A 26,006-nucleotide genomic window follows, 5' to 3' on the forward strand; every position below is an offset into this window, starting at 1 on the left:
CATAAAATAGCATTATAAAACTGTTTATTTTTTAAAAAATGTAAAGGTCTTTTGCAATAGCGTGGTCCGGTAGATTTTAAGTGGATAATTTCAAAATAACGTGTTAAGTGCGTAAAATTGCCTTATGATAAAAATAGCTTAGTTCAAAAAAGTGAAGGTCATTTGCTTTATTGTGGTCCTGTTATTTGTAAGTGGTCCCAATTGCTATAAAATTAGCCAAAAATAGTTTGGGAAAAGAGTATACATTAATAATAAAGGATGTAAAGGACATAATTGGTAGAGCAATATTATTGCTTTGGGAAATATTATTTATTATACATATTTCCTAATTCAAAAACTATACGACTTGTGAAGTTGTTCAAACTATATTGAAATATGCAGAACTACAAAGGGGGCGATATATAAAAAAATGCGTCAGTTTAAAAATTATAATGTATTTTTTCTCATGCAATTTTTCACGTTGATGATGAATATTAATTTTTGATGCAGATATACTTTAAGGGCACAAAAACAATTCGTCATTATTTTCTAAAAAAAGCAAGTTATCATTAAATAAGTTATGCAGTAAAATCCAATTTTATACATTACACTGTTTTAGTTTGTACTATATATCATTACATGAATTGATTAAAAATGTGTCAATTGCATTTCACATTAAGATATTTTAGAACTTTTGAAAGAACGTAGCGTAGTTTTAATTTTAAAAACAAATATTTAAACAAAACCTTGTTAATTAGGGAGGTAAAATTTAAAAACAATTTATTTTTATTTTTTTTCTAAATTAGTAAAAATTTAAAAAAATATATTTACATTATGTAAATAAAATTAATATTTTCTGTTTGTTTTTAAATAAATGAAATTTTAAAATAGTTAATGAAATTCAGTTTTTTGAGCGTATTTTACTTAAAAGACCTTGAATGCATTTTAAATTAATAAAAGAATAAAAACCAGTTCTTAAATTAAGAAAAAATATTATTTATTGAATTTTTTTTAAATTTATTGAAGATTGTTTAATTGAAAACTGTATAAAAATATACTAAGCTGAAAGCTCAAACGCTGTAATATGCTGCGAATAATTTTTTTCATATTCAAGATTGAATTTGGATAAAAATATAAGTACAGTCGAACTCGTTTATAACGAGCTCGGATTTAACGAGAACTCGGATTTACCGAGGGAAACGAGAATATTTGGTTGGATCAATGTTAAGTCTATCGAACAGAAGTCGCTTTTAACGAGCAAGACCCGATTTTAGCGAGCAATATTTTTCTGTCTTGCAATCTTTTTTCTCATCTTTTTAGTCTTTCTGTCTTATCTTTTTTTTCAAAATGATGTGAAATGAGCGAGTTCAAAGTAAGCTGACAGACTATTTTAAATATCTAAATTAATGAAAAAAATAAATGTTTTGGTAAGAATCTTTTCCTTTATTTTTCTTTCCGTTTATATATTCTTTCCTTTAAGACTGTAGCGCAACTAGAAATTTTTTTGCTGGTTGGGGGGTTAGTTGTCATTAAATTAAGAAAAGTATTTAATTAAATTAATTAATGTAATTAAAGTAAGTATTAATTAAATTTTAAGTCAACTCAATCATTTGACCTCCCAAGCCCCCCCTTCTGGTTGCACGTCTGCCTTAAGGACCCGTTTATTACGAGCACTCGGATTTAACGAGTACATGTTACGGTCCCTTTGTGCTCGATATAAACGAGTTCGACTGTATCTCGCATAAAGTTGACGTGAGCACAATACTTTATGATGTTTTCAGGAAAAAATTGCCTTGTTCTAATTTAAGTATTCATAATTTAAACTATCTAATTATATTAGTTGAATAATTTATTTTTGAATTCTCTCTAGTAGGTAATCAGCTTCATTTTAACGAGAGTTTATTCTTTTAATAGTTAGAAGAAGAAACTGGGAATATGAATAGAATAATTTCTGCAAGTAACTTTTTTATTAGTTAATAAAATTATTATTAATTATGTAACCAACTAACTAAAAGTTTCTAGTTATACCAACTCATTGGTTAGGTACAATTGGGACAATATGGCTAAAATTCGGTAGTACTGAATTAGAATTTGCGATCTCTTCTATCTCTTTCTATTAAATTTTTTTTTTGAATAAAACGAAAAACTTTTTATTACAATAGTTAAAAATAATGTACTGCTAAATATAAATGTTGTACTCTTTCTATTAAATTTTAAAAAACTAATGAGAAAATAAATTTTTCAAGTTGAATTATTTTTAGTATTTTTGTATTATATTTTGATTATAATTTTAGCAGTTTTTTATTAAAGATTCAAAAAAGGTTTGCAATGGAATTTTGATTTTTAAGTATTTGTAAGTAAAATAACACTCGTGTGAATTGAATCTATGTAGAAAAATAACTAGAGCTTCTCTTACGTAAAAAAATCACAAATATAATAACAAAAAAATTGTATTGTTTAGACTTAATGAAAACTCAAATAAACGTACAGTACTGGCTAAATTATTATAATAATTTGATTTATTTTTCTTTTTTTAAGTATGTAATGACTTTTTCCAAGAAATAATATTTTTTAAAAATCACAAATATTTTCCTGAAGATTTCAAGTTCATATTTATGCCTGTAATTTTACCGAATCTTTATAACACTGTTTGTACTACATAACATATCAACGAAATTTCCAATAGTATCAGTAATGCAGGGAATAAGGTAAGTAAAGCCTTATTCTGTTTTGAAAAAAGAAACAATGATAGTAAATAATGATAAGGAATTATCCTCTTGTATTATTTTTCCATAAAAGTATGAAATGGAAACTAAATAAAAATCTATTGAATCAATGTCAAGCAATATGAAAGGCAATATATGTTCCTACCAAATACTGAAATGCTCATGCAACAGAGACCTAAAATAAGTTTAAAATTAACGTAACTAATACTTTTAAAATAACGTATAAAACAAGTTTAAAAATAAAGATTTTTTTCTGCTTTTTAACTTTAACATATAAGATAAAAACGAAATTATTATAATAATATGTCCAGTACTGATTATAAATTGCACATTATTCATATGTACGCATTGCCTGTAACCCACCACGTCTCAATTTGTAACAGTAATAAATAAAAATAAATAAATAAAATAGTGTTAAAACAGTTATGAAATTGTTGCAATAATAAAATATTACATTATATAGAATAATAAAAACAATATTATTCAAAAATGTAGTTTCGAAGAACAATATTTAATAACTCGTAAAAAAGTTGATTTTTACGAATAATTAAAACTTCAATACAATAGTACAAAAAATAAATATTCATTTTACACATATAATATAGAAACATTTAAAATTCAAATATGTCCTAAAATAAAATATCACCATATTGAAATCAATGAGGAATATTTATAATGACTAAGGCATAAACTTGTACAACCTGCGACATTGAGATGGTGTGCAAATATGCAGTAATAACTATGAAGGCAATTCTAACCTACACATTTTTTATCAATAGCCTAGTTTAATTCTAGTTAGCAACAACCAACTATGACAAAAATATTTCAAATACGACTGATTCTATTGCATTTAAAAAAATATTTTTAAATGACAATATATCTAATAAATTAAAAATTGTAAAATTTCTACAAAATTGAGTTTGTATAATTTACAGACACAATTTTTGGTTTCCATTTTCAAAAATTTTAACCATATTTTTCACAATAATATTCTAAAATAGATTTGTATCTATACTTAAAAACATATTTTCAAATTATATCGAAACAGCATTATCTAAATGTTTAAGTATAAAATTTATGTAAAAATATTTGTAATTTCTACAAATGAAGTTAGCTCATTTAGTTACTAAATCTTTTCAGAAACAATTCAAAAATTGGTTATGATAATTTAATGATCTCATGCTTTAAATTGTGAGTTTACAAATTGTTTGCAAAATTATTGTAATGAACTAATCATGAATTCTACAAACTCCTAAATTGAATACAAAATTAGAGAGTAATTTTATTTCATTTATTTACATTATATTCGTTGCTAGTATATTTGAAGCTGGCTTACTCTAAAAATATACCAAACACATTTGTGCAAATTATTCCTCGAGATTAAACAAAAATGATTTAAGTAGGGAAAATTTCCCCTGTGCGTTGTTGCTGCTAAACATTGTTATAAAAGTTGTATTTAACAATAAAATGTTACAATATTGCACAATAACTTAAACATTTTATTTGGATTCGAGGAATAAATACTAAATAATATTATTTACATATTTATAATAAATGTACAATAAAAGTAAAAAGAACAAAATTCAAACTATTCACTGAATTTGCAATCTTATCTCTTTTAAAAAATAAAATTCTTTACATAATATTTTTTGATATTTTTTTATCACTCAAATAATAAACAATTATTGTTTAAACTAAGAAAAAAAAAGACATAACCGAAAACTTTTTGCAGTTTTGAGGGAAAAAAGTTTCTCAGAAAGTCCATGAAATAATGAAAAACCTACACTAGCAGATAAGTCCCAGAAATTAAGCAAAACTTTTATTATATTGTAAAGAATTCCGGATCAAATTATGGTATAAAGTACTGCCACTTTGGGTGCATCAATCGCAAAATCCATTTTTACTGTAAAATATAACATCTTAATTTTTACAGTAATATTTATTTAATTAGAGTGATTCCGTGATTTTTCTTCAATTATTGCTATAATAAATACAGTATATCAGATTTTTTATTCTGAAAACAAGTTCCGTTAAAAATGGCTTTTATAGTAAAGGATATTGGCACCCTGAGTGCCGGCACTTTTCGGCATTTCAAAGAACTTTCAGCACTAATTTTTACTGTAATTTGATTTGGAATTTTTTACGGTGCAGTTATCTAGAAACATGTATTGATAAAAATTCCCTAGAACATTTGATTATTTGTCAAAATTTCCCCTGAACTTTCATTTCATTATTTGGTAAAAGGTTGCTTGAACATTTGAATATTTGGCTAAACTTTCTCTTACTAAAACATTAAGTTTCCTAGTAAATTTAAAATAAAAAATCCAAACTTTTCGCCAAATTGTCATAAATTATTAGTAAAAGTAGAATTCAAAATAGGATTTAGAGGCAAATACAGTAGATTTAGATGAAGTATCGAAATTGAGATTTTTTATCGATAATTTCTAACTTGTGAGTTTTATATCATATTTTAATACAATCAATGCTCTACACATTCTTATCTTCTTTTTCTTATATATTCAATCAAAGACATTCATTAGATCTTTTTAAGAAATGCAATCGATAAATTTTGCACTAGATAGTCTACATTTTCACAATAGTTATATTTATTTTGTTTCGATACATAAAAAAATTATGAAAATGATTAAAAAATTTTTTAAATTTATGATTAAAATGTGAAAAATTTTCAATCGAAAAAATGGTTGGATTAAAATATTCAAACTTGGTATTAAATATACGACAATTGACTAAAAATATCAGATTGAGCCTCTTGTATCAAAATATTTTTAATCAAATACTTATTTGTACATTCAAGAAAGTTTTTTATATTTATAACTTCAGAAAGCTTAAATAAACTCGAAAAATTTAAAATTTTAATTATAAACTGCATTTATTAAAAGCTGATTAAATATGCTGTTTATTTATTTCCATAAAAATTTCAAATTAATTTAGGTGCCTCTTAAAGATTAATAATGTTTGATTAAAAATAAATTTTATTCTAAATATAAAAATGGGTAAATTAATTTTGAATTTAAGCATTTGCATTAATTAACATTGCATTAATTAACATTGAATTAATTCATAATTATATTTTAACATTTTCCTTTAGCATTTATTTTCTTCAAATTTGGCACTTTTTTCTCAGATACAAATATAATTTAGCTTCATCTTTTTTATATACATATTTACAACAGTTTTATTCATCATATGAAAACCATGTATGTAGCTTTCATTTTGAAATTGACTTCGTGATGATCAATTTTCGAAAATGCATAATTTAGTTTTCCTTTTATTTGTTTCCGTTTAAAATTATTATATGAATATTACTTTAAAAGAAACTTTTTTCTAAAATTTATGCATCAATATCATAAAAGGATTATTACGACTTATGGTAGTAATAAAAGTAATTATAAAATCCATAAAAAAAAAGCTATAACGTATGTATTTCCTTAAATAATACTCATAAAATAGCGCTTTTGCTCAAAATAAACAAGTTTAATATTTAATTCATATGTTTTACACCTGTAGAAACCAATTAATAAACTATGAAATGTAGTTTTTCTATTTAAATTGTTATTCGTTTTTAAAAAAAACTCAATATCTGAATAATTAAACTTGTCTAATAGAAAAACTCAAACTATGAATCTTTAAATAAAAAAATTATAATGCGTTTAAATTTTTGAAATTGACTTTTATGCAAAAAGTTTGTTTAAGTAATCAAACAATTGCTAAATTATGGCACTGGCACTAGGCTAAAAATCATGCTACTCTAGTTGAAAAAGTAAGTCCATGGTTTGCATACTGACACATTCAAAACAGAGTTTTAAGTTAAGACAATTAAATACCTGTAGATTACTTGTGTCCTTTAAAATTAAATTATTTACAAAGAGAAAAAAATCAAATGATGTTAAACAAATATTAGTAAATTTTTTTGATGTGCTAAATAGCTTGCTATAATAATTATATGCTCAACTATATTTAAATAATGCTTAACTGTATAATTATTTTAGCAATTTTTTTTTTAATCGAATAAAAATTTCACATCAAATCCAATCCAACTGCATTAGAATTACACGGACTCTTAATAAACATGATTTTAAAAATTTTTTAAAAATTAGAATTTTAGATAGTGTTTTTCCTTTTAGCAAATACGTTACGAGTGTCATTAGTGTTAACATTTTCTTTTCATTTTAAATAAAAGTTTATTAAAGTAATTATTTTGTCTAAAATATTAGTTTTAAACTGTTTTCTCATTCTACAACACTTTATTTAATGTTGCTGTCTCCTAATATCAATGTTTAAGGAAGCTTTACATACCTATATACTTAAATAAACATAAAACTAACTTGAACATTGTAAATAACATAAAATAAAAAATAGGTGATTTGACTAATGTTTGATTGATGTCACAATAATTTTTGATCCAGTATTTGGGCTTTCAGGAATTGAAATTAAATCTGAATAGTTCGTGGGTCTAAAGTACAGCCAGCAAATGACTCAAGACTTGTTTTTTTTCCTTGAAAAACATGACTTTTAGCGAATGATTTGGTTTTTTTACCCTTAAGATATAAGAGAAAATCCAACTGTTATCTGGTAAATATGGTCCCAATAATTTAGTCAAGAGAACATTTCAGAGTTTGGACCGCTTAATGTTAGTCATCCTTGTTACGTATTTCGCTATAACTCATGAACTATTTAAGCAATAAAATAAATTTGCACACTATTTTAAAATTGTTTTCTCTAACTTGTAGATCTACGCAGCTTCACATAGAAGGATACAAGCTTGTCTGGAAAACAAAGTGGTCAGTGCATAATGCTGCCCACATTGCTATTTTTTTTGGAACTTTGAGGCCTTACCCTCCTTGACCTTTTTTAGTCAACAATTGACTGCTGCATAAGCGCTTTACTCTTGAAGTTTTAATAAAGAAAAAGAGTGACCGATGGAGACTCACGAGCATATTTTCTTCATCGAGGCAATTGTGGTGTTCCTCGGGTACGTAACTCTGGGCCTTGTGCCAACGAACCCGCTTCTGCTTGAATCTCCGGTGAGATTGTTGATGCTTTAATCACAACGAGGCATCCGTATCTTGCTCGTGAGATTTATTAGCTTAGGTCGCATTTAATGATAAATCTTACAGTTAAAGGTTAGACCATCTTATCACTCAGATTGTATATTGGTACATGAAAATCCAACCACTAAATTAAAAGATATTTCGGGGTTTATTTTACATATCTCACACAACATTACAGCCAATTGTGGAAGAAAAAATTTGTAATCCGAAAATTTTCAAGATATGCCTCGTTTTTTTAAAATAAAATTTAATATGAAAGCGTTTGTAAATACCTGCATACTTCTAATTGACTCCTTAAAAATATTTATATTCGTTTTCTTATTTGGAGTTCCATTTTTTTTAAATAAATTATTCAACTGTAAATGTTTGTGTATTGTACAAAATAAATTTTTATTAATAAATCATATTTTATCATATTTCTTAGAGAATGTATGCTTCAACATTAGGAGACAGCAACAATTTTAACCTCACAAGTAATATTTTCATACATAAAACTTAACAAAAATCTCTCCTGGATAAAAATAAATAAAAACTCATAAAATCTAGCTTCTTGTCAACCTAATACCATGTTCAAACTAAAATCATTATCTAGTCTTTCTCCTAAGGATGATAATTCATCACATTTTCATCAGTTGACATATGAGGAGGATAATTAAATGCTGACAGCCATCATATTTTATCTTGGCTCTTAACACACGAAACACATCATGATTTTGATTCCTCTCGCAGACTATGTGCTACACGTCCAGAACATGACCCACTTTGGAGCTGATGACGTCTATTGGTAGATCAGTGTCGTAGATCAGAGGAGCTTGTAGAAAAATGCCTGCTGTACCGATAACACAAGCTCCCGTAAACATCCATAAGAAGAGACGATCGAGAACCATAGCAACATACTTCCATTCATCCTTCACCTGTCAGATAAGATAAGAAATTACAGGATGCAACTTTAACTAATCACTATAAAATGTTGCGAATAAATAATATAAAGTCTTTTAAATTTAAAAGATAAAGATTTTTAAATTTAACACTAGATTGCCCAAAGAAGTCACTTCGACTGTTTTTTCATTTTAATTACAAAATGACACAATTTCTTAGAATTTTGTGACTTTTATAAATTTTTTTATAGTTGTTGACGTATGCCTGTTTAGGCAGAGGGGGTGCGATTGTTCTTATTTTTCAGTGGCGCCATCTATGGCCAATAATTCATTTTTATTGCTGATAATTACTAATAACTTGTTATATAACTGAAAATAATATCAAAAATATTAAAAATTAATTTTAAACAAATTTTTTTGTAGATTAGTTATTCTTTCACAATGTAGTAGTTTTGACTGCTTTTGGGCAATATAGGTATTTCAGTCTTTCCAGTGTTAACTGTAAAAATTTGAAGGAATTTTTTCTATTGAACTGAATAAGTGAATCAATTGATTATTTATTTAAAATTGTTAGATTTCACTACGGATGGAGAATATGAAAAACTGTAGATGACCCATCCCAAAAAATGATTATAATGCAACATTGCACACATTTGGTCTCTGGCGAACCTATGTTCTCAATATGAGAGGTTGGTAGGTTCTTTATTTACGTCGTACTAAAGCTGCACAATAGGTTACTGGCGACTGTCTTGAAAACATACCCGAGGACGATCCGAAAACATATAATAAGAATTTCAATCCTCTGCAGAGGGGGTAGCTCCTCCGTTTTGGTTGGCAACGACCTGCGAGCTAAGCCGAACACTTTACAGTAGAACCATTTAACGAGGACTAATACCACACACCCTCGTTTCATGAATGCAAACAGACTGCATTCATGAAACTTCACAGACTGATCCAAGTAGTCACCCACCGGCTTACTGACCACAGTCATTAATGCTTGATTTCGGCGTTTTATGGGGAATCGTTTCACTGCAAAATGAGAGAATGGAATAAAATTTAGTAAAAAGGTTTAATAAGACACGCGTTTAAGAATGAAAATAAAACCATTATCCAGTTTTTAAATGGTTAAAGTGATAGAATTTTGAAATATTTGAATGGCGACAGCTATTTTCCCCCCATAGAATTGTACTTTTTAATGAAAAAAAAACTTTACACCAAGTGGGAATGATATTTTCTATTTTATGCCCTAATAGTGGTGACACTAGACAGATATGAAGAGAAAGACTGAGCTTCATTCTCATTGTCGGCAATGATGATTCAGTACAGATAATCGTTGAATAATTTTTTCTTTCTCTCTGACTATCACCATCGTTTTTAGCCTTAAAAATATCATTCCAACTCCATTTTTGGCTTTTTATAATCAGAAGTTATATCTGTGTAATAGTTTTTAGCCTTATTTTTGAGCACATGCTTTACAATTTCTTTTTTACAAAAACTTCATTATTTTTTCTTTTCAACTGTATGATCGTCACGAGATCATATACTAAAAAACTTATTTTATATTCATCTTGCGTTTTATAAAAAAATCAAGAGCAAATATGTTTTATTTATAATTTTTGCCACTTTCTAAACACTGCTGGTGATAAAGGCTCGTGGATACTGAGGTGCAGAGAGAAACAGAGTCTTTAGGACTGTTTTGTGAGAAACAAAGTACTCAATTGTTTGTTTATATCAACTTACTTTGAATTACTTAAACCTATAGAATAAGAAAAGTTGTTAGTAAGCCAATTTATTCAATAAAATGTAGAAATTACAAAACGTTATCGTTTTCAAAATCAAAGAATTTTACAGTCTTGACCATACAAGGGGGCTAAGAATTCCGAAATTCGCAGAAGAGGTTTTATTTATCCGATTCAATGAATTATGAAAACATAACAGTAAGTAAGTTTACTGTAATGAATGTACGCTGCAAAAAAGTCTGTATCAAATTACGGAAAAAATATGGCACTTCTTTACCGTAAAATCCATTTTCACTGGAACATGTTACGGAACAAAAAAACTGATATACCGTGATATTTACGGTAATAATTACCGTAAAATAACTGAATCACTAATTACACAATTTCTCTAAAAATTACGATTTTACGGTAAAATGGAATTTATAGATGATGTACCCAAAGTGCCGGTACTTTATATCATAATTTGATCCCAAATTTCTTACACTGTGTGCTAAAAGAGGAAACGATGCAAAAATGACTAGTTTTCAAACTGAAAGAACGACATATTTTTAAATTGACTTTATAATGAAATTGACTACATAATAAAATGCATAAGGTACTATAAGTATGAGATATAGATAATTAAATTTAAGACTATTTAGTTATGGTTTATCTAAAAATAATTTCAAAATATTTTAGAGAAAAGTCTAGTCTTTGTCAGTTATTATTGCTGGTGATCCTGGAATATATAAACAAAATAACTGCATTGCAATATATGCTTTCATTTTTCTTTCCAATTTCTTTTCGTTTTTTAGAGTAAAATATTTATATTCCAATCTATTTAAGTCAATTTTCTCATAAAATATTATGCATTTCACTAGAAAAATGAAGTTAAAAAAATACCAAAAAGACAGTTTTTGCAAATAAAAGCTTTACTTTTATCGGCTTAAATGAAAGATATATTTAATATTCAAAAGAAGAAAAAGGAAATTTACTATTTCTGTTTTTACCTTTTTTTCGGCGTTAGATTATGTAAATACAAAAATCACAAATGAAAGAAGAAAATGAAGTACGATTAGCATTGATATCCGAGATAAATTTTGTTGAAGAAGACAAATAAATTTTTTTCTCTTAAAAAATAAATCCTTAGTAGTTTAATCATTCAAACAAACAAAATTTTTGTTTTTAGCAACGGATTGCTTTTGTAAAAACAAATGTCATTTTGAAAAGCTATCTGTTTATGCTATCTATTTTTTTACTAAAGAATCTAATCTCGATTCAAATTATATTCATAAAAAAAGTTTGTCGTAGTTATTTTTTAATCAGAAATCCTAAGTGCTCGCTAAAACCATCGTTATGTTTTATACTTTTGAAACACTATAAAAAACAACTAAATCACTTTCGTTTTTTTTTCTATTTTGCTCAGATTGTTGAAAACCGTAATCTTCATTAGAAAGACTTAAAAAAAGTAATTATTATTTGTTTTTCGTGTCTTTTTCTTCAACTTTAATGTGCACTTAAAAAAAGCCATTAAACAATTCAAATGTTTAAACATTTCTTTGAAGAAGCAAGTTTCGTTATAGTGTCAAAAGGCTTAAGTTTTAGATAACTTTAAAATAAATACCAGAAACTATTATTTTTTTAATAAATAAAAACTAAACCATGATAAATAGATGTTTTTTAAAGTTAAAATGTTTTAATAAAAAGATTAATTAAAAATGACACGTAGAAAATTAAGAACGAAGATTTTTACTGTAACTACGAAATTATAAAGTTTAAACTCTAGATATTGAGGTTAGAAACTAACTTCTACCGTTTTTTCTTTTTTTAAAATTTTAATATTTTGCATGTCATTAAATATTTTTGAAATTTTTTAGATAATTTGAAAGTAGATATTTTTTTCTACCGTAAAGCTTCTTTTTCTGTTCAAGTTTATTTATGTTAATTTTGAAATCATTAAAATGTAATTTCAAGTTGAGGAAAAGGAGAATTTTAACACCACTTTCGTTGCTTTAATCAAGGTGTTAAGGCTACAATAAAAGCTGCTCGTGACGTTTGTGATGTGCATGGAGAAGATGCCATAGCTGACAGAAACACTCGAGATTAGTATGACAAGTTTAAAAATAGAAATTTTGACCTCAAAACGCGCCTTATTTTTGACATTTTGTTGAGAACGATACAGAATGATTACAGAATTTTGCACGAAAATTAGGGCAAATGACAAGAGAAATGTCAGAGAAAAGGAAATTCTTTCATACTTTAAACTTTTAAAAAATGTAGAAACCTCGTTGCCGGCGCAATAACAGATTCATAATAATCTAATTTTAAGTAATGATTATGCTTATACTCCGTTACAAGTTATAAAAAAGCATAACAGTATAGGATTTAAGTATTCATCCGCTACTGCATGTAGTTCCGTTTGATTTCGTTATCTTATGGAAATCTAATTCGTACTATTGTTTTCGATTTATATCATAGAATTATTAAAATAAAGAGTTATAGTTTCGAAGTCTTACAAGAATTGCAGATTTGGTGACGTATTTCAATAAATAAGGAGAACATTCGTTCGCAAAAAAATGCAACAACTATATGTACATTGCAAGATCATTGGATTTGGTTGGATCACTAAAAATGACACGCCTTATGCTGACATGCTTTTAACAAATGAAATGTGCGATAAAAAATTTTTACATTTGTTTCGCTGTAGAAGAAAATTGTCTGAAAGAAACAATATTTAATGTTCTTTCATCAGTTTCTTTAAATGCGACATATATTTGTAACAATTATTAGATATCATTTTTATTAATTCTTATTGCTTGTAAATTGATTAGATTTTGTTCTCATTTCCCATGATTTAAGAAAGCTAGAAAAAAGAAGGCTGAGAAACGTTTCAAGAGTTGGCGATGTTGATACACACGTTTGCGCTGTGAGCTTGGCATCCATTTGGCGTGCATTTAGATGCAAACAGGCTCTCTCCATCGGGATAATGGTTTCTCTGGAATTGCAATCGAGTATAGTAATGAAACAGCCGAGATGGTGCAACACCTCCTAGAAAAGAGTAGGCCTCTGCACGGGTTACCATAAATATCCCTTAGTAGTCCAAACGTAATGACATATTTCGTATTTTCAACCACTGCGCAGCTTGGTACCCCGAACGTAATGACATCTTTCTTATTTTTCATCAACTGCGCAGTTAACTTCGTCACATCGGACTACTAAATTGATCCGTGCTGAGGCCTTCCTTATTCTAGGAGGTGTTGGATGGTGTTAGGAAATATGTTTATACAAATGAAAGGTAACGATATGAAGAAGATATGAAGAATAGAATAAAAAAAACCCTTCGAGACATAAAAATGTAGCATAAAAAATGTGTACTTTATTCCTCTAAATAGTAATAAACAGAAACAAAACATCTATTAATTAACGCTTCTAGAAACATTCGGCTCGAAAACCTAATAATATCTCTGTCTGTTTTTAAATCATGCCAAAATCTTCACAGTTATTACTTTTTCGATTTTAAAAAGGTTTTTAGTTTCTTTTGAAAGAATGAAACATATAATCAAAATAGTTTTCATTTACACAATAAAGTTTTTTGTACCTGGTGGAACAAAAAGTAAAATTAACATACTTGGATGGTAATGATTTTCTGTTAAAGAAAAACCATAATTCAGATCATAAAACCAAAATTGCGGCATTTAAATCATTTATTTGGCAGTTTTTCAGTTCGTATAGTTACGGTTTACCAGAAATTCTGTTTTTTAAAATTATAAATAATTATAAATAAATAAAATATAATATAATTTAATAAATATGCAAAACCGAAAAGTAAATGTAATACAATATGTCATGTAATTTTAGTAAAATATGCATGAGTTTTATGCCTTACTTTAAGGTATCATGATAAAACTACCAAGTTTTTATCAAATTTTCTACCAAACAGCATGGTAATAAAACCATATCTTATTGTTCATTGTATCAAAAGTGATTACCAACTTACTTCGGCAAAAATAACCGAATTTTTTTTTTGTGTGTGTTTCACTAGAACCAGAGACAGGAAAAATATTTCTATTTTCTGATGATGTTTTTTTTCTCAGTCTGTTAACAGAAATTAAAATTATTGCTTTGTAAATAAGTAGGAAAAAATTATCTATTAAGATGCCAAATTTTTAAACAAATTAATTAATTCAAAGGTACAAAAGCATTTTCTAAACTGTTTCATGTTGACATGACTGGCATTTTAATATCTAATTTCAATTAAAATGTATAGCTGGTTTTGATAAATTTTACCTTTAATTTACCTTTTGAGTTATCTACTTAAAAAAAAGGTTAGGCACTTTTTAAATCACCATATATTTTGAATACCTTTAAAATTTCACCATAATTTACACAATTATTAGCTTGTTGACATAAATAAAGCACTGACAAATACAATCTTTCCTTTTGTAATATGTTAAAAAATTAAAAGTATAACGGAAAATAAACATATGATAAATTATCATTTCTGGATTTATTAAATAATTTTTCGTTATATCAATCATAATATAAATACATAAATTTTCATCACAAAACCATTAGTATTAGTTAGCTAAAATAATTTCTTTAATCATTTTATAACAAACCATGTTACCTTTAAATTGCAGAAAGTCTACAGAATAGTGATCCTAACATTTACTAAGTTGACTAGAATGGTTTAAATTAACATTTTACTAAAAATGCAGAAAGTTTACCGAATAGTATACTTCATAGTGTAAGGATTCAATCGACATACTTGAAAGATCATGAAAATTCAGGAGTTGTCAAGAACAGGACAAAACAATATGACTTAAACTGTGCTTCAATATATTAATACTTCAAAATGTTTTTCTTTTTCTAATGACATAGGAAAAATCATTCATAATTCACTTAGAAAAACTTTTAAATTAGCTGTTAAGTTCAGAATCATATTTACTTATCGTTATCTTTCACAACTTAAACAGCTATCAAACTAACTCACCAGCTAAACTTGACGGTTCCGACAGCGTAGGAGTGAATCAATATTAAAATTCCAAAGGCGAGCATTAATTTCTTATTTTATATACCATTTGTTTCCACAAAACTGCGATTATTTTGATAAAATTTGCTTTTAAAGACCTACTTAATCACTTTACTTTCAGAGAGAAGCAAACAGAACGAAAGATAAAAAAAATAGTTGTTATTGAAGTCTCTTTTCATTACTTTTAATAATCTATGAGCTCTGGAGAGAAGTTTTTGAAGTTGTTTAGAGAATTAAATCATCTAGAAAAGTGAATCGAAGGACGACAAATATTCATTTATTAATTTCTTTCTTCAAAAAAGCATTACTGATACGTCATTATTCATATTTTCGAATGAAAATGAAAAATTTATAACTGTGTAGGTTTTCTAAAATGGTGTTGCTTGTTCAATAAAATAATTGAGCTTTCTTAGAATTGATAAAAAATGATTGTGAATTAAAGGGATATGAAAAACAAATTTATGAATTTTTTAAAAAAAAGGTATGCATGCACTTTTTTGAAATTTTTGTACATTTGTACTTTTTAATGAGTTTAAAAAATAATTTCACATTTCCTCTAAGACATTTTAAAAGCTTTAAATTTAAAAGTGTATCTTTTTAATTGAGTTATTCTTAATAAAAATATTAATTTTGTTACTTTTCTTCAGTAGTTTTTACTTTAAAATGAAAAATAGCAAATAAAACTAAAATGCTTATATTAAGAAAAAACATCTATTCAAAACTACCAGAATATGGTAAAATTTACCGAGTTTCTGGGGAAAGCCAAAAGACACGGTAAGTTTTACCAAAGCGCTTTGGTAATGACTTTTGGTAAGGTCAATAATAAAAAATGGTTTCATTGCTATGCTGTGTGGAGTTGCCATGCTGTTTGGAGCTGGGATGTTGCTTCATTCCCATGCTGTAATGAGTGTGGTAAAATTTCATAATTTTATCCTACTACCTGAGAGCACGGCATAAAAGCCATTTACTCAGTTGCATTTTTACTAAATGTGCGGTAATAAGAATTATAATTTTGAAAACCAGAATGTCCGGTTCCGGTAAATCGTTACCATACGAAAGGAAAAAGAACCGCATTTTTGGCACGTCTCTCTGTAATTCTAGGTTCAAGAGATTCTGAAACCAAGAATTTGCAAGAATTTTTTTCACTTAATTTAACATCATTCGAAAGCGAGAATTTAGATATTTTGATTTGTTCTAAAACATGTCACCACTTAGACTTGAGGGAACTTTTCGGATTTGCTTAATGAGTTTTGCTGCCATGAAAGGGTTTATTAACTCGGAAAATTGGAATATTGTGTGTGTGAAATCTAAGGATTTCAGCAAATTTTTTTCTGAAAGCATGTTAAAGACTATAAATGTATATTAAAAACTTCATGTGGCCATCCCCTTCAGGATTTTAGAAACATAATTTTAAAGTTTAAAACAAAACATTCTAAAAAGATCATAGATAAGAGGAAAGAGCTCACATCGATATCACCATTAAAAGTTTTATGGCAAAGAGAAATAAAGTAAATCTTATCAAACACTCAAATTGATGTAAAACACATAACCTTTTACCATTTGCATGATATTTAATTGGAGTATTTTTTTCAAAAGGATAAAGAATATCAAAACTTTTATTCTTCATGCTACCTTGAAAAAATTAGTGCACAACAATATTTGGGTTGCAATTTGCAATGTAAATATTCGTTAATGGTTTTACCCAGGATCCAAACCAGTTTTAGTATTAAAACTAATGTAATAGACATGAATGAAATTCGGTATACAAATGACTAATAAAAGAAATGTTATAAACATTAATGAAAACGAGAATGAATGGCTTAATGTTAATTTAGATTTTTTTTTTTATCATTTTAGCTCTACTTTCATCAGATAATCACTATTGATAGCTATTTTTCTTCCATGATACTTTCTTGAATGAAGTTAACTTTGGTTTTAAACCTAAATGGGTGTATCTTTAAAATAATTTGCACAAAACAAGCTTTTAGCGCATATGCAGAATTGTTACCACATATTATATTGCCCAAGTACTTTATTCGATCCATATTAGAAAATTGTGCCGGGGTGGCGCAGTTGGTTTGTCGTCGGCCTTTTGAGCCCAAGTCTGCGGGTTCGATCCCCGGCCCAGACACCGGATTTTCGGGATGCAGAAAATCCTCAAGGGCCATGTCGTATGATTATGCGGCATGTAAAAGATCCCTGGAGTGCCTTATTGGCTGTTGGCATTTCCGGCAAAATTAAAATTCCTAGTGCACTTTAGCATCCAAATAGAGTCTCGGTGCTGCCATCTAGTGTGGCAGAAACTAGACGTCCAAATTAACATGGCCAACGGTATCTCACCCATTGTGGTGGTCCTGAAAGAGTGGATACCACTTCTGGAGAACGCACCAGGTCTGCTCATCGGGAAGACTTATTGTGCAGCTCATAGGAAATTTAAAAAAAAATATTAGAAAATTTCCCACTCATAGCTTTTTTCTTTAATCAATCTACGCGCTTCAAGATAAAAAAAATAACATTTTTATGTGGGAATGTAATCTTTTACAATTACCAATCTACGCAGTCTACATAGCACAAAAAAATTATGTTTTATTTTAACAATGGAATCAGTAAAAAATTACTCATTATGTATTTTCTTTCACGATATATACACTTAGACTAAATTACAACTGAAATATTTCGTATTCAATTATTTCCCAGAGTTCATTTTAATGCTCAAAAGCCTTATTTCAAAAGCGTATTTAACGAACGTAGAATTGTATACGTGCATGTTGACTTTTCAAAACAATTTCTACAAATTGAAGCAGAAGAGGTTGTTTGGAGTGAATCAGTTTAACTGATCTGAAAGGATTAAACATTGATGGGTCTCAGGGATTATCTTTTGTTCCAAACGAACACACAACTTATTTTCGAAGGCAGATAGATTCTTGAATAGACGATATAATTCAGTCTTTTCTATTGAAACAGCGCATGTATCTAGATTTATTTTGAATTACTTGAGCATTTAAAATGTAAAATATTGAAAAATAAATCTTATTCTGTGAAAGACCATTACAGTTCATTGCAATTTCTATACTTTATTTTACGATCGTCTCAACTCTTATTACATGAAATCTTCCATTAAAAGCCTTAATTAAAATCTAATGTGCTTAAACTATGAGATATACGTTATTATTTTAGACTTTTCGTTTAGAGCTAAAATATATGTTTAAAAGTAATAGTTATTTTAATATGTTCTGACTATTTCTTTACAAATTTATTAAACGTTGTAGGATGCTGTATTATATTAAACCTGTAGGTATTTAAGAACAAAAAGTAAAATCATGATTTAACAAATATTACGTAAGCAATGAGCCAAAAGTGAGAAATAGTTGATTCTCAAGTTATTATTTTAACTTACATTGGCAAGCAAAATAATTTTAGTAAAATATGATTTAGCAAATATTACGAAGGCAATAAGCCAACATTTGAAAACTAAAATTAAACTAGTTACACTGAAAACATTATTTTAATTTTAATTCACTTGTAAAATATTTTTTAATAATTACCAGAAATTTAACTAATTAATAAATTTTTGCTTACTTATCAATGTAAGATTCAATTAATTTATGAAAGATTTCTAAAAGATTCCTAAAAACTACATATAAACTACATATTATTTGGAATCATACTTGATAAATAAAAACAATTAAAGCTTATATGGATTTAAAAAAATGGGAAATTAAACACAGGAAATTCACAATGACAATATTAATTAAGAAGCGCAAAACTTTTGTGATGCTTAATTTAAAATGTTAAACCTTTACTTAATTTAATGAATTACATAAATGAAACAATGCAAATAATTGCAATTATACAAATCCTTAAATTTATATAAGTTCAGATTTAAAAAATACGAGCTTTGATTAATAATGTAGCAAAATGTTCAAAAACACAAAATTGCTTTAAAGCATTGGCAATCTTTTTTTCAATGCAATAGTTTTTCTCTTCTTTTTTTAAATAGTTTCTGAAAGTGTTGGAAAGTAGCCAAGCAAAAGTTAAAAACTTATCATGACTAGAAAAGAAAAATAAATGATTTCAAAAGAAAAGAAATCCGTTGCTCTAAAATGGTGACAAAATTCGATTTTGAACGTTATTAAGCTTTGGTGAAGAAAAATAAATAAAAATAAGTTTCTACTGCAAACTTAATAAAAATGAAAGAATAAAATAGCACATTTTGTTTTTGAACTTGTTGAAATTTTAAATGCATATACACAAAATTAAAAACAAGTTTTTATTTTTAAATACAATATTCTTTTATTTTTGTGTACATTTTAATTTAGAATAATTAATGATAATGTTAAAATTAATTGTTAAAAAAGTAAAAAGAAAAAAAAATGCTTTTTATGAGTAATAATACTTACTTGTATTTCAGAAGAATTTAATTAAAGCTTGAGCAATTTAGACTAAAACTTAATTTTAAACTTTTTAAACTAGTTAATATATTTATATTATTAGTGACGAAATAAATGTGACATACAATTAACTGTCTAAACTTTAAATACTATATCAACATCCAGTCGTTTAAGAAATGTTTCTTGTGGGTTCTGAAAATTCTAAATAAAAAAGAATCGTTATTACACTAAATGGGTGCTTGCACTTCAAGAAGAAGACCTCCCATACCCACACATGAAATGTATGACATCAGTGCCAGCCAATCTTTATCAGCAAAATAATGTATTAAAGTTGAACTAAGTTTCTCTGCATAAGTCAGAATGTTAATTAACAATAAGTTAATTAACAATAAGTTAATTAACAATAAGTCAATTAGCAATAAGTTAATTAACAATAAGTTAATTAACAATAAGCCAATTAACAATAAATCAATTAACAATAAGTCAATTAACAAAAAGTTAATTAACAATAAGTTAATTAAATACATAGCCGTATCCAACATCGAATTAGTTGAAATACATTTCTTTCTCGTCTACTTCTTTTACTTAGATTTGTTATTTGTTTATGTATTTTATTGTAACCGTGAAATCAGTATAACAACGAAGTCAAGTATCAACGACTGCGGTCGGTAAGCGGGTGGGTGACCACTTTGATCAACCTGCGTTGGGACCAAGGGTGCACCGTATTGGTCCTCGTTAAACTGTGCTACCAGAAATTTCTCGATTTCGAGCACAGCTTCTCGGGCTACCAAAGCAGAGGAGCCTTCCCCTCTGCAGAGAATCAAAATTGCGATGGCATGTCCACGGATCATCCCCAGGGATGTTTCCCAGACCCCTCGTCAATAACCCTTTATGCAGTTCTAATACGACGTAAATAAAATACCTACCTACCGTAACAGAGAGATACTTTTGTTTTGTGTACCTGGCAATTTCGTTGCATAATTAGTTTCTTTATGTTCCACATGGTTTCGTGATGGTCTTTATGTTAAGAGTCTGTGTAAATATATAGTGAAAGCATTGAAATCTTTGAGAAAGAATCTTTGTGTATAGTTTTCAATACAATTTAAATGGTGTATGAAAGTTTTGATTGTACAAAAAGTTTACACCATGATCACTCGCCTTTACTCCAAACGTTACATATTTTCCCTTCTGAAAACTCCAATGTTGAAGAATGGAGTGTCTTCAATGTTGCTTTTCCTTTGCAGAAATTAAAGTTCATCGTTAAAAAATGTGTGTATGTTTTTAGTTGTGCAATAAGTGTAATACTGATATTTATATCTTAATTTTTAAGTCTCAAGGAATAAATGCAAAGATTTTCCCTCGTAACTCAAATGTCAACAAAAAAGTTTAATTTTATCTGTAGACGTAAAATAGCATATTATAAGAGATTAATTTTTGTTGACATCAGTTATTGCGAAAATGAAAAAAAAAAACCTTTTTTGCATTTTGAATTTTATCAAGCTATTTTGAAATTTTTAATTTCAATATACAAAAAAGAAAAAAAAAACAATCTTTAAAAATCATTACTTAGTAATCCTTAGAAATTTTTGAATCGTAGTTTTCATGTCAACTCAGTTTTAGTGAAATTAATGAACAATTTAGTTGCGAGGGGAAAATTAAAAGAAGAAAATAGAAAAGATATTTTTAAAAGGACAAAAATTCCAATATAATTGTTATAATATATCAAGCAAATATTTTTTTCAGAATCTAAATCAACTCAAATTAAAACACGAAATCTTCTTTAGCATTAACTGTTTTTCGAGTGTCTAATGGGTCCAATTTTTTTTTCAGGAACTTCAGCATCTATACAATAAGTTTTATTAATAATAATCTTTAGAAAAATTTCCTTCATTTTTTTAATCAAAAATTTTACAATATTTTCAGAAATTAGTATAAAGCAGAAATAAGCATGAAAAAATCCATAATTAAAGCAACAAACCCAAACAATTATTTCTCTAAGTAAGCTAAGTCACTGCAAATGAAAACACGAAATTCTCCTTGGCTAACGAAGTAATTGTTTTTCGAAAACCTACTAATACTCCTATAAGAAAAATGTTACCTTATCACTTTATTTGGGAACTTCATAATAAATTTTATTTAATCTAGGAAAGAAATATTTTTTCCTTCTGCTTATACTTAAACCAAAAAATGAACACTGTTTTCAAAAATGTTATAACTAATTTTAATACAAAAATTTATATTTGTTTTGTTAAAAAAAATGTGCATTAAAAAAATTCATTAAATGAAAGAAAATCATTGCAATTGAAAACACGAAATTCTCTTTGACTAACAAAATAATTGTTTTTTGAAAACCTGCTAATGTACCTGAACGAAAAATATGCCCTTAGCATTTCATTTGGGGACTTCCAAATCTATAGAATAAATCTCATTAGTTAAAGAGAAAAGTTTTTTACCATGTATTTATTTTTAAACCAAAAAATGGGCGAATATTCAGAATTTTTAAGACAAAATTTAATAATTTCTTACATTTAAACAAAAATTAGCAACAAAAAAAAAAAAAATCCATCAATTGAAAAAAAAAGTCATTGCAAATGAAAACGCGAAATTCTCTTTGACTAACAAAATAATTGTTTTTCGTCAATTTACTAATATATCTAAGCGAAAACTACAAATTTAGCACTTCATTTTTGGAATTCAAAATATGTACAATAAATCTCATTACTCAAGGCAATAAATTATTTTTCCTTGCATTTATTTCTAAACCAAAAAAATAACAATATTTTCAGAAATGTTGAACTAAAATTTAATAATTTTTTAATTTGAAACAAAAATTAGCATGAAAAAATTCCATCAATTGAAAAAGAATCATTGCAAATGAAAACACGAAATTCTCTTTGACTAACTAGGTAATTGTTTTTCGAAAACCTTCTAATATACCTAAAGGATAAATATCAACTTAGCACTTTATTTGGAGAATTCTAAATCTAAACAATTAATTTCATTAATAAAAGAAAGACATTATTTTTTCTTGTATTTATTTTTAAACCAAAAAATTAACAACATTTTCCGGAATGTTAAAACTAACTTGAATACAAAAACTAATACAAAAATAAACAATTTGTTAAGTTAAAACAAAAACTAGCATGAAATAAAGGTCCATAAACAAAGCAAAAGTCATAATAACAAACCCAAACAAATATTTCTAAGTAAGCTAAATCACTGCAAATGAAAACACGAAATTCTCTTTGACTAACAAAATAATTGTTTTTCGAAAATCTACTAATATTTCTAAACGAAAAATACCAATTTAGCACTTCACACTTGGGGAATTCAAAATATATATAATAAATCTCCTTACTCAAAGAAATAAATTATTTCTCCTTGTATTTCTTTTTAAATCAATAAACTAATACTATTTTTAGAAATTTTGAAACAATATTTAATAATTTAATACTTTAAAACAAAAATTAGCAGGAAAAAATTCCATCAATTGAAAAAGAATCATTGCAAATGAAAACACAAAATTCTCTTTGACTAACAAAGTAATTGTTTTTCGAAACGGAAGCTACTAATATAGCTAAATGACCTACTAACATAGCTAAAGGATAAATATCACCTTGGCACTTTGTTTTTAGAATTCAAAACTAAACAATAAATTTCATTAATCAAAGATATGCATTACTTTTTTCTGTATTTATTTCTAAATCAAAAAAATTAACAATATTTTCGGAAATGTAAAAACTTATTTTAATACAAAAACTAATACCAAAATAAACAATTTGTTAAGTTAAAACAAAAACTAGCATGAAATAAATGTCCATAAACAAAGCAAAAGTCATAATAACAAACCCAAACAAACATTTCTCTAAGTAAGCTAAATCACTGCAAATGAAAACACGAAATTCTCTTTGGCTAACGAAGTAATTGTTTTTCGAAAACCTACTAATGGGCCCCAAGGAAAAGTGTCATTCCAGCACTTCTTTCCTAATTGGACAACCGTCTGGGGAACCTCTTTTCACCTAAGCGTCCTTTACTAATAAAGCAAATCTGTAGAACATACCACTTTCACAGAACATCACTTTATATTCTACTGGTAATCAAACTGCTAAGGGCTCTTGCATGGGTATATTGTACTTTACTAATGAATCATTGAAAATTCACTTCTTTACTAACAAGCTTCTCTAAAAATGGAGGTTGTTCCGCGAATAACGAGTTATTAAACTTCACACGCTTTTATAGATCGGGAGACATCATTAAAACGACGCTCCAGAAAAAGCTTATCAAAAATATTTTATATCGTCTGCTGTTAATAACTTAGAACCATTTTCTAACACACGTCTCGTGCTTGAACAATTTTAAGACGCAATGCCGAGAAAGTTAATTATTTAATTTATTAGAATCTGCGTTTTAAGTCGTTTCGGAATAATTTTATAGTAGTTAGATGTAATGAAATTAAATTAAAATACATTCTCTTCGGGGGTATGTGTTAGTTTGAAGTTCTTAATGAGAGTAATAAGTCATTTTTAATTACTATATTCAATACTTAATGCTGTTTTAAGTTGTGGGTTGCATAAAGTACTTGTCTTCTATTTTCGTATTAACGTTATTACAACTGCTTAAAACTTTTCTAATATTTAATTAACGCTTTCTGGTAAACTAGCCCTATTTAAGTAGAAAATAAGAATAACAGTTTTCAATATGTTAATATCTGTTACTTTAATTAAGAAAATTCCTTTGGAGAAACGGAGAACGAAAGTAAAAGGCAAAAGAGCTACTATTCCTGGCATGGAACATATTGAATAAACCTTTTAAAATAGTTCATTAAAAGTTATAGTTTGAAGAACATTTAAATAAAATAGTAAACATAAAAATTTACATAATTTTAAAATTTAGATTCCAAATTTAGATTGTTAATGAAAAAATCATAAAATTGAAAAGAGCTTTGACTTAATGTGATATGAAGAATTAAGTTATCAGTAATTTAAATGAAAATATAAAAAAGCATTCGAATTCAGCCAGTAACATTCGAATTCAATTTGTAAACAAATCGAATAATTATAGAACTAAAACAGAATTGATAGTATTAAAAATATTAAATGACCGTTTAAAGTATATCTTACTTTTATGAACATTTTATTTGATTTTAGTCTAGAGACTAAAATGGAAATAATGGATGTAATTGGAACTACATAAGTAATATGCATTATAATGATTTTTAAATAAAATATATATTAATAATTAACTCATTTTCATGAACATTTTATTTGATTTTAGTTTCAAGAGTGTAATTGGAACTACATAAGTAGTATACATTAGAATGAATTTTAAATAAATCAAATAATAATTATCATGATCACAAAAGCATGAAAAACGTTGCTTAGTGTAAACGCAATATAAAATGTACCTTTACGTCAGTATAATACTTAATCTTACATCTTTATAATAGTTTAATCTTATAGTTAGAGATGATATTCATACACAGTAAACATTTTGGTAGTTTGTCAATATTTCTGGGGCTGAGGTAATCTAAATAGGTTATGGAACCGAAGTTATAGTGTGAAAGTTATATAAAGTTGTCAAAATAACAGTTGCTTGAAAGAGTTAGTGCGAATATATTATTAAAAATGTTCTAATATTAAAATTTTTTTTCAATGAAGCTATAAATTGATTCTAATGAATTTTCTGTGAATAAACTGACAAATAAAATGAATACATAAATAAATAAAACTATAACAATGAAAAGTTAAATTAAAAATGTGACTACATGCTCTGTAAAAAAATTAGTTTACTTCAACACAAAAAATGATGACAACTACAAACCAAAATTGTCTAAAACTTATTAATTAATTGTATACTCATTGATTATACTTATTGTTTTATATAATTGCGGAAAACACGATATTTTTAAACTTCCCAGCAATAAGATCCTTAGAATTATAAAAATGAATTATCATAGCATTAATTTAGTACACTTAATAAATGTAAAGTTATTGTAAATCATAATAAAATCAGTTGATTTATCTTCTTGACAATTCCCACTTTAGATAATAGAGATAGAAATAACAAGACAAAGCGGAGAAAAATTGAAAATTATAAATTTTCCTGATTTGACAAAACGGAATGAAATCAAAATCAAGTTTGAAAAAGGTTAACCTTGAAGACGGTCATAGTATTAATGTTTTTTCCCTCCTTACTTTTCCCCTGCTTTCT

The 26,006-nt window shown here is 26.9% G+C and overlaps 1 protein-coding gene across 1 annotated transcript in view; it reads right to left on the reverse strand.

The window, feature by feature from the left end:
- Positions 1 to 5,816: 5,816 nt before the first annotated feature.
- LOC107439547 (acetylcholine receptor subunit alpha-like 1) overlaps positions 5,817 to 26,006 on the reverse strand; it is a 220,356-nt gene continuing 200,166 nt past the window's right edge. Inside the window, exon 8 of the mRNA XM_016052181.4 lies at positions 5,817 to 8,691. Within this exon, the coding sequence (XP_015907667.1) occupies positions 8,515 to 8,691 (177 nt within the window). The 3' untranslated portion in view covers positions 5,817 to 8,514. The remainder of the gene's footprint in view (positions 8,692 to 26,006) is intronic.

This window comes from Parasteatoda tepidariorum, chromosome 6, assembly GCF_982258835.1.
Source record: "Parasteatoda tepidariorum strain Cologne lab strain chromosome 6, Ptep-v5.0, whole genome shotgun sequence".
In the NCBI taxonomy this organism is placed as follows: domain Eukaryota; kingdom Metazoa; phylum Arthropoda; class Arachnida; order Araneae; family Theridiidae; genus Parasteatoda; species Parasteatoda tepidariorum.